Source organism: Betta splendens, chromosome 10 (genome assembly GCF_900634795.4).
Source record: "Betta splendens chromosome 10, fBetSpl5.4, whole genome shotgun sequence".
Classification (NCBI taxonomy): domain Eukaryota; kingdom Metazoa; phylum Chordata; class Actinopteri; order Anabantiformes; family Osphronemidae; genus Betta; species Betta splendens.
Genome location: NC_040890.2, coordinates 6,918,691 through 6,930,983, shown reverse-complemented (window position 1 = coordinate 6,930,983; position 12,293 = coordinate 6,918,691). Strand labels below are relative to the sequence as shown.

The window sequence follows — 12,293 nt, the reverse complement described above, 5'->3', positions numbered from 1 at the left end:
TGACTGCTTGATCATCGGACAAATATTAATGACCGGGGATTAACACAGGGCAGAGGTACTAAAGGTCAGCCAGTCACCAGCGAGGAGACTCTCGGCTCCTCCAGGTTTTGAAACACCCGGCCGTGATCTGACACGGCTTAAAGGAGAGTTAAGATGGAGAGAAGGAGGGAAGAAGGGAGAGCGGACGGCACCAATGAAAAAGCGGTGAGGTGGGAGGGAGAAAGATGGAGGGATGGAGAGGAAACAAGGGAAATGGAAAACACACAACTAGGACAGTCTTATGTAATTGCTCTCATCCTTATGCATGCATGCACAAAAAACACGCACTCATACACACTTCACGCTCCATCAGACACATAGACACACACGGGCTCATATCTTATCTCTCTCTTTCCCTTTGCCTCTCGATCTGTCTCTATCAAATACACACACACACACACACACACACACACACACACACACACACACACACACACACACACACACACACACACACACACACACACACACACACACACACTGTCCATGTGACTGCTGCAGGCTGTAGTCTGGAGCAGAGCAGAGTAGCAGTGAGTTTTGCATTATTGAGCAGAAGCTGACAAACGTACAACTACACTACAGTAGCTACAGCAGAGGTGGCCGGAGCACGAATCCGTCTCTACAGTGTGTCCACGTTGGGCGCATGGCACACTGGCACACACTTATTCCATATTAACAATTCCGTGTTAGGGCTTGTCTTTCTGTAAAATCTGCTTTCTGTTTAGCTTTAATCCACACATGAAGACACTGACGTCTTACTGAAGTCAGAATTCATAACGTTATAATCACGGCAAGTTGTCCTGGTTCAGAAGCAGCAAAACAGCACAAATATAAACAAAGTCTCCCCTATGTCTCACCAAGCTTCTTATGGTTTGTTCAGTTTGTCCAGAGCCATAATTGGACTTGTTATCTGAGCTAAGACGTTTTACTCTCATCTCATCCAACTACAAAACCTTGTGCTTGTCATGGCCTTCAGTAAACTTTATGGTCGCCCCCTTTCTATTCTTCTGATGGTGGAACATTTGGCCTCACCGAAAAAATTGACAATTTCTGCACATTGTACAAACTTGTCATTCAATTATTCAGTCATATAATATAATAATAATTGTATAATTCATTCATTATGATTTATTTATTGTTATGACTCTACAAATCAATATGGACTTCCCAAATACAAGCAGTGTTGTTTCCTTTCATGATTTGGTGCTGGGATGGTACAGTATAATGTCCTGGAGTAGAAGAAGATAGAAATAGAAGAAATAATTCTGGATACAAACCTAAAATGTCATGTTTTCATATCAGCTAGAGGTGCTGTCTTGCCAAATCTTATCCTATTGCTCTATATCTTAAAAATAAAGCAAATATATGATTAATTTGTTAGTTATTGTATTTAATAGATGTAAACTGGAAATATTTTGTAAAAATATGAAGTATTCCAAACTGCAAAGTGATCAGCTGCATGGAATAAAATGTATCTGCCAATGAATTAGATGCACTGTTTGATCAAGGCAGAGGAACAAAAGTACAGCATTGTACCACACTGATGTGTATTTGTTTATTGTATGTATGTATTAAAATGTAATATCATTCCGGACATTTTAACAAAGAACTCATTTGATCGAAATGCAATTGGTATTAAGGATGAGAAACAATGTTACAAGGCATCCAAGGCTGTCTCCAAGACTTTCACTACAATAAGAGTTTGCAGACATTCCACATTGGAAGTCAGCTAAAAAACGTTTTTAGATTGATCTTGTGAAACATTATTCTTTGTTCATTAATTCCTAAAACACATAGTAAACAAGGATCAGCAAGGAAGCGGCATCTAAAAACAAATGCCGCCTCTCCCTCACTGCAGGCCTCCCACGCATGAGACATTAAGTCATGTGAAGCTTTTAGTCTGACACCCAGTGTGTGTGTGTGTGTGTGTGTGTGTGTGTGTGTGTGTGTGTGTGTGTGTGTGTGTGTGTGTGTGTGTGTGTGTGAGCGCGCGCACAGGAGGAGCCATCTAAATAGTTGAAGTCAATCACAGTCTGTGTCAGATGTAAATGACAGCTGTCATGATCTGGCTTTGTGTTCTAGTTGTTTCCTGTTTTATTTTGGTAGTCTCCTGGTTTCTGTTCCTGTTTTAGCTTTACTTCCGGTTTCTTGTCTTGTCACAGCTGTCCCTGCTCATTACCCACACCTGCACTCTGTTAGTCATCAAGTCACTGCGTATTTAACCACCACCTGTGTCCTTAGTTCCCTGCCAGATTGTTGAGTTGAGTTCCCTGAGTGTTCGTGTTTCTCGTGTCTTGTTCCTGTCTGTATCGTGTATCCTGCCCGACCCTGGATTATCTACCTACCGTGAGTTTTTGCCTGTTCCCTGTCTGTACTTTCGCCGAGCCTTTTCGTGTATGACCTGGACCGTCTGACCGTGCCTTTAAGAATAAACCCTTTTGTTGATTATAATATCGCCTCCGTGCTGTGCATGTGGGTCCGCCGCCCGCCCGAGTTCCTGACAGAACAATCTGGCCACACTTGGACCCAGCCAGCACTTAGCCTCCGGTCAGGTCAGTGACTGTTTTTCCCCTTGTTTTTTACGGCAAATATAACTCCCCCGCGGAAGTATGGTTTCGGTTTCATCCTCTCCGCCTCGTCGGATCGTCGTGCCTGCACCAACCTGCCCAGCTCCATGGTTATTTCCCTGGGAGGATTTCCTGCTCTCACGCGGTCCTCAGCCTCCAGTTCAGCCGCGCGCTGCTCAGTCTCCAAGTCAGCCGCGCGCTGCTCAGCCTCCAGTTCAGCCGCGCGCTGCTCAGTCTCCAGTTCAGCCGCGCGCTGCTCAGCCTCCAAGTCAGCCGCGCGCTGCTCAGTTTCCAGTTCAGCCGCGCGCTGCTCAGTTTCCAGTTCAGCCGCGCGCTGCTCAGTCTCCAGATCAGCCGCGCGCTGCTCAGTCTCCAGTTCGGCCGCGCGCTGTTCAATCTCCAGCTCAATCGTGCTTTGCCCAGTCTCCAGCTCAATCGTGTTTTGCCCAGTCTCCTGCTCAATCGTGTTTTCCCCAGTCTCCAGCCCAAGCTCCAGACGCCGCGGCCCCGTTTCACCATGCGGATCCCGGTACAGAGGTCCGGTCCACACCGCGCCCAGCGCCTCAAACGACGGACAGTCGCAGCTGCTCCGGACGGCGACGGCGGCGGCGCGGGTCCAGGATCCCGGGTCCCGCGGTCTCGGTCATGGGGACCGAGCAGCCTTCTTCCCCGACAGAGGAGCCCCTTAATTCTCTGACTGACTGTGTCCCTCTGATAACAGGCATCCCAGACAGCGTCGCCCGACGGGTCCACCTCCTCTGCTCTCCTCCAGTTGCCTTTCTCTTCGCCCACCTCATGAACACCGCCAATTCGGCTACAGACCAGGGCGCGAGAGGACAACTGTTCGAGGAAGCAGCCGCTCTCGTCCGGAGGGAGCCTGTCCTGCGTGAGGCCCTGCAACTCCCGGGCCTGCAGCCAGCGGTCGCTTCATGCCCCACCTCTCAGTCAGGTCAGCCGTGTGTTACTCATGCCCCGGTGCAGCCCTGTCGTCTCCAGGTCCCAGCCCAGTCGAACCTAGTCCAGACCCCAGATCAGCCGTGTGTTGCCCAGACCCCAGATCAGCCGTGTGTTGCCCAGACCCCAGATCAGCCGTGTGTTGCCCAGACCCCAGATCAGCCGTGTGTTGCCCAGACCCCAGATCAGCCGTGTGTTGCCCAGACCCCAGATCAGTCGTGTGTTGCCCTGACCCCAGCTCCGTCCTTGTCCCCGTCAGAGGGCGCCGTCCGTCTGACGATTGTTAACCCCACCCAATCAGGCCCGACGTCTTCCCCGTCGAGCTCGGCAGCTGTAAGCTGTCATGCCAGCTCCGGAGTTGACGCCGTTCCAGTCCCTGTCGGCCATGTTGCGGCCGTTCCAGCTCCTGTCGGCCATGTTGCGGCCGTTCTAGTTCCTGTCGGCTCCTCAGAGGAGGACGCCGTTCTAGTTCCTGTCGGCCATATTGAGGCCGTTCTAGTTCCAGTTCCTGTCGGCCATGTTGAGGTCGTTCCAGTTTCTGTCGGCCATGTTGAGGTCGTTCCAGTTCCTGTCGGCCATGTTGAGGTCGTTCCAGTTCCTGTCGGCCATGTTGCGGTCGTTCCAGTTCCTGTCGGCCATGTTGAGGTCGTTCCAGTTCTTGTCGACCAAGTTGAGGTCGTTCCAGTTCCTGCCCCTGTCGACCATGTTGAGGTCGTTCCAGTTCCTGTTCCTGTCGGCCATGTTGAGGTCGTTCCAGTTCCTGTTCCTGTCGGCCATGTTGAGGTCGTTCCAGTTCCTGTTCCTGTCGACCAAGTTGAGGTCGTTCCAGTTCCTGTTCCTGTCGACCAAGTTGAGGTCGTTCCAGTTCCTGTTCCTGTCGGCCATGTTGAGGTCGTTCCAGTTCCTGTCCCTGTCGACCAAGTAGAGGGCGTTCCCGTAGGCCAAGTAGAGGGCGTTCCCGTAGGCCAAGTAGAGGGCGTTCCCGTAGGCCAAGTAGAGGGCGTTCCCGTAGGCCAAGTAGAGGGCGTTCCCGTAGGCCAAGTAGAGGGCGTTCCCGTAGGCCAAGTAGAGGGCGTTCCCGTAGGCCAAGTAGAGGGCGTTCCCGTAGGCCAAGTAGAGGGCACCCCTGTCTCTGACCCCGTTCCTGTCGGCCCTGTAGCGGTCGTTCCATTCCCCGTTCCCGTCGGCCCTGTAGCGGTCGTTCCAGTCCCCGTCACCCTTGGAGCCGCAGCGCCCGCCGGCCTCCAGGAGGAGGCAGCACCTGCAGTTCCTGCGCACCTCCAGGAGGAGGTCGCGCCAGTGGCAGTTCCTGCGCACCTCCAGGAGGAGGTCGCGCTAGCCGTAGTTCCTGCGCACCTCCAGGAGGAGGTCGCGCCAGCCGCAGTTCCTGCGCGCCTCCAGGAGGAGGTCGCGCCAGCCGCAGTTCCTGCGCGCCTCCAGGAGGAGGTCGCGCCAGCCGTAGTTCCTGCGCACCTCCAGGAGGAGGGCGCGCCAGCCGCAGTTCCTGCGCGCCTCCAGGAGGAGGTCGCGCCAGCCGCAGTTCCTGCGCGCCTCCAGGAGGAGGTCGCGCCAGCCGCAGTTGCTGCGCGCCTCCAGGGGGAGGTCGCGCCAGCCGCAGTTCCTGCGCGCCTCCAGGAGGAGGTCGCGCCAGCCGCAGTTCCTGCGCGCCTCCAGGAGGAGGTCGCGCCAGCCGCAGTTCCTGCGCGCCTCCAGGAGGAGGTCGCGCCAGCCGCAGTTCCTGCGCGCCTCCAGGAGGAGGTCGCGCCAGCCGCAGTTCCTGCGCGCCTCCAGGAGGAGGTCGCGCCAGCCGCAGTTCCTGCGCGCCTCCAGGAGGAGGTTCGCGCCAGCCCGCAGTTCTGCGCGCCTCCAGGAGGAGGTCGCGCCAGCCGCAGTTCCTGCGCGCCTCCAGGAGGAGGTCGCGCCAGCCGCAGTTCCTGCGCGCCTCCAGGAGGAGGTCGCGCCAGCCGCAGTTCCTGCGCGCCTCCAGGAGGAGGTCTCGCCAGCCGCAGCTCCTGCGCGCCTCCAGGAGGAGGTCGCGCCAGCCGCAGTTCCCTGCGCGCCTCCAGGAGGAGGTCGCGCCAGCCGCAGTTCCTGCGCGCCTCCAGGAGGAGGTCGCGCCAGTCGCAGTTCCGGCGGATCCCCAGGAGGGGGTCGCGCCCGTCGCAGTCCCGGCGGACCCCCAGGAGGGGGTCGCGCCCGTCGCAGTTCCTGACGACCCCCAGGAGGGGGTCGCTCCCGTCGCAGTTCCTGTCGACCCCCAGGAGGGGGTCGCTCCCGTCATAGTTCCTGCCGACCTCCAGGAGGGGGTCGCTCCCGTCATAGTTCCTGCCGACCTCCAGGAGGGGGTCGCTCCCGTCGCAGCTCCGGCGGACCTCCAGGAGGGGGTCAGCGCCCTCCGTTTCCTGCCGACCTCCAGGAGGGGGTCGCTCCCGCCGTAGTTCCTGCCGACCTCCAGGAGGGGGTCGCTCCCGTCGTAGTTCCTGCCGACCTCCAGGAGGGGGTCGCTCCCGCCGTAGTTCCTGCCGACCTCCAGGAGGGGGTCGCTCCCGTCGTAGTCCCGGCGGACCTCCAGGAGGGGGTCGCGCCCGTCCCGGCTCCGGCCGCACCAGCATCGGTTCCTGGCGGCCCGGCTCCGGCCGCACCTGCATCGGTTCCTGGCGGCCCGGCTCCGGCCGCACCTGCATCGGTTCCTGGCGGCTCGGCTCCGGCCGCACCTGCATCGGTTCCTGGCGGCCCGGCTCCGGCCGCACCTGCATCGGGTCCTGTCTCTCGTCGCGGTGGTCCAAGGAGGACGCCGCTGGGTCCTGTCTCTCGTCGCGGTGGTCCAAGGAGGACGCCGCTGGGTCCTGTCTCTCGTCGCGGTGGTCCAAGGAGGACGCCGCTGGTTCCTGTCTCTCGTCGCGGTGGTCCAAGGAGGACGCCGCTGGTTCCTGTCTCTCGTCGCGGTGGTCCAAGGAGGACGCCGCTGGTTCCTGGCTCTCGTCGCGGTGGTCCAAGGAGGACGCCGCTGGTTCCTGCCTCGTCCTTGTCTCGGCCGCCGGACTGGTGGCCTCGCCCTCGGCGCCTCCTGCTGCCCGGATGGCGCTGCCTCCTGCGGCGACGTCCGCCTCGACTCCTCAGCCCATCGGATCAGCGTCCGCCTGGAGGACGTTGCCATTCGGGGTGGCTCCCGGGGACATCGGCCCAGCCCAAGGGCACTAAGAGTGCCACCCTGGCTCAGCGGCTGCTGGGCAGGGTCTCGCCACGCCATCACCCTCCGTGAGGGAATCCCTGAACTTCGTGTCTTCCCTGTTCGTGGACTTTGTTGTGGACTATTGTTTTGGCCCTCCCCCGGTCCTCCCTCCACCCACCCTGCTCATGTACCTTGAGGGGTAGGGATTCGGTCCCTCCGCCTGGGACCACCCTCCGCCCGCCCTGGTTTGGGGGGGGGGCTTCCGTAGGCGCCGTGGAAGGCGCCATAGGGGGGGGGGTACTGTCATGATCTGGCTTTGTGTTCTAGTTGTTTCCTGTTTTATTTTGGTAGTCTCCTGGTTTCTGTTCCTGTTTTAGCTTTACTTCCGGTTTCTTGTCTTGTCACAGCTGTCCCTGCTCATTACCCACACCTGCACTCTGTTAGTCATCAAGTCACTGCGTATTTAACCACCACCTGTGTCCTTAGTTCCCTGCCAGATTGTTGAGTTGAGTTCCCTGAGTGTTCGTGTTTCTCGTGTCTTGTTCCTGTCTGTATCGTGTATCCTGCCCGACCCTGGATTATCTACCTACCGTGAGTTTTTGCCTGTTCCCTGTCTGTACTTTCGCCGAGCCTTTTCGTGTATGACCTGGACCGTCTGACCGTGCCTTTAAGAATAAACCCTTTTGTTGATTATAATATCGCCTCCGTGCTGTGCATGTGGGTCCGCCGCCCGCCCGAGTTCCTGACAACAGCCGTGAGAGGCAATTGTAGTGAGGGAACCTATGTCTCAGCTGCAGTTTTTAATCGGCTTTGTTTATAAAATACATACTACTGTACATCTTGACAGAAAACATACATTAATCAGCCTCCCCAACCACGTTTTATTTTGTCTTCTGCACGTGACCTTAAATGGCAGCAGGAAGTGTCCTGCTCCAACTGTCAGCCTGGATCATACACTGGCTGCTCACTCGCTTTCACACACACACACACACACACACACACACACACACACACACACACACACACACACACACACACACACACACACACACGTTAAGATTTTAACAGGCCTCAAGCTCAGTGGCATCCAACATACTCAACAAACACACAGTATAGTGGCTATAAAGCCATGAAAATCTGTTTTACAGGTAGACTGGCTGCATTTTATTGAAACAATGCTTTGACATTTAGGGACATTCACTTTCTTGCCTGGAGTTAAATGAGATGATTGATATCACTTTGGTGACAGTATAAAGTACAGAGCTGAAGCCAATATATATTTGGGTCAGCCTATTGGTAGGTAAGATGCCATTTAGCCTGTTAAACTTTTAGTTAAAAAGCCCAAAGTGCACAGTTGACCTGACAGACTCTGTGTTATTTTGTCTATTTACATAAGATTGTAACAAATGTGCCTTATGTAACTATTGTGTCTAAACATTTAATGTGATATCATTGCTTTTATGTCTCTCCTTCTCTCTGTGAATAAAGCTTTGGATACTTAATGGATTTTACATTTGAAAAGGAAAACTTACCACATGGAGAATCTTATTCTCTGTCTCGTACACAGTGCAATCCTGAAAAATGAGAGGAAGACAGGAAGAGACAATTTGAGACGGAGGTTGTTAGCATCCGCACAGAAGATCAAATGGCTCCAAAATCATCAGTCAGGAAAGAAGGGAATCGGAAGAATGAGTCGGCCACTTTGTTGCACTTTACAGTCAGGTTCTGCCTGGAACTTCCTCAGGATTTCAAAACTACATTTTGTGACTATGACAGATTTTATTTAACGACAGCTGATAGTTAATCTGTTTCTGGGAGAGCGGCCCAGTAAATCCACCAGATGTGCATGGTAGCAGTTAATTCATCTGTTTGATGCATTAGTGCAGGCAGCGCTGCCACCTTTGTCTGTCTCACCGAACCCTGTTCATTTGGCCCATTGTGGACCTGTGGTGGTCCCTTTCTCTTCCCTCTCCTTTGGACCTTGTAAGAGGGGATGGGTGTTATCTGCTCAGCTCCAGGACTCACTCTGGGCACACATACAGACACAGTCTCTAAGCAGGCTCTTACAGGGAGGACATGGATAAGGTCCAGAAGAGTTTTTGTCCAATCAGGGTGCTTTAACTGCACCAGAGTGTGCATGAATACAGTTTTTTTTAATTAACTTTTTTGTTTCCAAGTGTGCAAATGTACAATGATAAACTGAGCCAGAGGTGGAGATTTTCAGCTCCTTGTTCATTCTGTCAAGGTTCATAAGTGAAGCAGGGGTCTAATAATGAGGTCTAATATTAATCAGTGGACATTTTTTTCCTAAGCTGATTTATACAAATACTTTAAACAAGCTCAAACCATTTTAATGTTCCCAACCGCAGATTTAACCTTTTAGTTTAAACCGTGACCTTTAGTTTACGGGCCCAATAAACATGCATGAACGATGGGTGAGTGTGCATTCTGGGAGCTCCGGACTCCGGGGAGGCACCTGTTGTACGATGGTCGTTAATTCTAGACAGAGCTGCACGATGTTGTTCTTCAGTAACGAATACTCGGTCACACTGGCAAAAGGAGACCTGGAAGAAGCAGGAAACCGATTCAATTACATGAAAAAGCATCAGGTGTAATGTCTTCAGCACATTTTCATAGATTGGTAAACAACTGAGGTGTTTTCTCAAACTTAAAATTCCACCTAAATGAATATGAGCGTGGCATCGCTAACACGTTTAGTTCACTTGGTTCTGAGTGCGTCTCTTTATTCAACTGAGCTATTTTCATTTGTTGTGTTCCCATTATTTATTTGCCAACAGTGCGACTTTAAAAGTCGTGAGAGGGCAGCGAGCGAAGGAAAAGAAATAAAAGCTGCTGCTTCTCTCAGAGCACAGATGCTTTTCATGAAGACAAACAACAATATTTGGTTTCATATTGAAGGCAGCACAACAACAAGGCCTGTGTCTGCTTTGATTTACAATAGATTTTAGTTTATATAAATTCAAGGAAGCAAAAAGTCCCATCAGTCCATAAGAGGAGGCGAATCACCCACCTGTCGAGCCAGGCCAGCAGGTTCTTAGCTGCGCCAATCAGATCTACCACTGAGGTAAGGAAGTCATTGGGTAGCCTCCGAGAAGCGCGGCCATCGTAGTGTCCACCCCTCCGCCTGCCCAGGATGAAGTTCTGGAGGTTTTTTGCTGATGCGTTCAACTTGTGGGACAAAGTCCGGAGGTTCTCTGTCTCTAGGCCGTAGTTCTTTGAAAAAAACACAAAGATTAATATTAGGAGAACAGTAAACACACACTTTTGTAGTGTTCTTAGAAAGCAATTAGCCTAAATCAGCTCAAAGACAAGATAGAGAGGTCAACAAAATACTACAAAGCATGTGGTTCATTAGTGATGTGTAGATTCATTGGTATTGGTTCTGTTGACTGTGTAAGATATAAGATGCCATGTCATGGAGGTTCAGTAAGGTCTCCACTGTATTTAGTGTGTGAACTAAGCTACTGCAGACCAACCAGGCCTCATTTTGAAAAAAACTAATTCATTATATTCCCAAGTTACAACTTGCACAGCAGGCGACGTTTAACTGACTAAAGCACAATGAGACAGGTTACAAGTTTCCACTGTAATAAAAGCACAAGGCGTGTTTCGGATCTGAATGAACTGGAAGTAGGATAACGATCTATGGAGAACAATTATTTTCATATTAGAGCTCATGCACGTCTGCACTGTTGGAGTATAGCCATTACTGCACCGTGACCCTTTTGAATAGACACACACAGACCCACTGAGCCACATTACGCTCAGCAGCCCAAGGCACCTCCAGTCATGTCCTGCCTGACGGGGCCTGATTCCTGCTGACACCAAGGCCACACACACACACACACACACACACACACACACACACACACACACACACACACACACACACACACACACACACACACACACACACACACACACACACACACACACACACACACACACACACACACACACACACGCCCTTGCATCGTCAGAGGCACAGGCTAAGCTAGACGTATCTATTCCTCCTCTGCCTCCAGATCAGTTCTACACAGTCACGACCACAGTGACTACAAAGGAGGGAGCGTTTCACAGTGGCAGCAGAGAGAAGGAGAACTGAGGGAACTGAGGAGCTAAAGAGGCAGAAGACAAGCGGGAGAGAGAGGAAGAAAGGCTGCCCAGCTATGCATCTGACTGAATCTGGGTCATGCATATGCTGCGTTGTGTAGAATCTTCCGTGTGAATGTTGATATACACATGAACTCATGGCGTGCGTGTTTGCACAGCTGTAATTAAGCTGTCCTAGGATTCGTTCTAAAGCTGTTGGGTGGCTCTCTCCAGGGGACAGTGTTGAGATGAGGGGGTGGGAGGAAGGCGGTGTGTGGGGGGGGCGCTGTGTCGCCTGACTTTGTGTGTGTGTGTGGAGGAAAAAAAAAGATGCAATTATTTGAGCAGCGTGTGCATATGTATAACTGTGTGTGTCAAATCAATACAGTAAGAGAGTGATGCCATTACTGCGAGCGCCCCCCTCGTCTCCACCGTCATGTCAATGCGGTTGCCATGGCAGCCGTGTTTAGAGTTGCCTCTCCTCTTTGTTGATATTTCACCCATTTTTATCCATTTCAGGCAAAACCATGACAGAAATCTGTCTCTGATGAGCATCAAATATACAACTTAGCACAGAGTAACCCTAGACATGAAAAAGTACAGTCCTTCGATTCATTGAATAACTGAAGGATAATGTGAATACGCACAAACCGCCACAGAGTAATTATTATCTCATTGTAAAATCCTATTCACGACCTCTGCGCAGCACATGAACACGGACAGTGTGTGTGTGAACAAGGAAAAAGGCTCAAATAATGAGCCTTTTTCAACTAACCCCCGACAATGTCAAGAGCACCTGTAGCCATGGCAACTGCACACAGCAAAAATGCCAAAAGCTGTAATGTCACAAATATTTTATTACTGAAAACTAGACTAAAATCAAATCAAAATGGACGGTGTCCTCAAACAATTTAAACTCCCAAGGTGAATCCCAGGCCAGCCGGGTCTCCCCAGCACGTCCCAGGTCTTTTCTCCCAGTGGGACGTGCCTCTCCAGGGAGGCGTCCAGGAGCGGGGGGGGGGGGGGGGGGGGCTCTACTCGTCCGCTCCACCCGGGTGAGTTCACAGCCGTAGGTGGAAGTACTGATTCACTTCCAAGCTCCTCACATTCGCCTGCAAACTACCACAGCACACAGCACTAAAAGTGTTTGTGCGACCAGCCCAGTTCAGACTCCTCCCAATCCCACCTTCCCAGGTAGGCGATGAAGCAGTAGATCCATTTCTTAGAACAAAGGTAATGAAATGAAAATTAGGAAACAGTTTCAATTGATCATTTTTGTTGTTTGTATTTACAAAGATTCAGTAAAAAAATTCAGTAAAAAAAAAACACATTTCTCAGCACATCCTGATGGAAATCCAGTGCACACACTTATGTGCGCATAGATAGCAGGTGTGAGAATTTGATTGTATGGGTATAAAAGATGGAACCTATTCACATTTATAGAGCCT

At 52.0% G+C, this 12,293-nt stretch overlaps 1 protein-coding gene across 5 annotated transcripts in view; it reads right to left on the bottom strand.

Moving 5' to 3' along the window:
- Positions 1 to 12,293, bottom strand: part of si:ch211-26b3.4 (connector enhancer of kinase suppressor of ras 2) — a 49,487-nt gene that overhangs the window by 25,569 nt on the left and 11,625 nt on the right. For all 5 annotated transcript variants that reach the window (XM_055512203.1, XM_029164669.3, XM_029164670.3 and 2 more), the window contains exons 3-5: positions 9,764 to 9,966; positions 9,209 to 9,296; positions 8,265 to 8,306 (exon numbers count right to left, since the gene is read on the bottom strand). In XM_055512203.1, the coding sequence (XP_055368178.1) occupies positions 8,265 to 8,306; positions 9,209 to 9,296; positions 9,764 to 9,966 (333 nt within the window). The remainder of the gene's footprint in view (positions 1 to 8,264; positions 8,307 to 9,208; positions 9,297 to 9,763; positions 9,967 to 12,293) is intronic.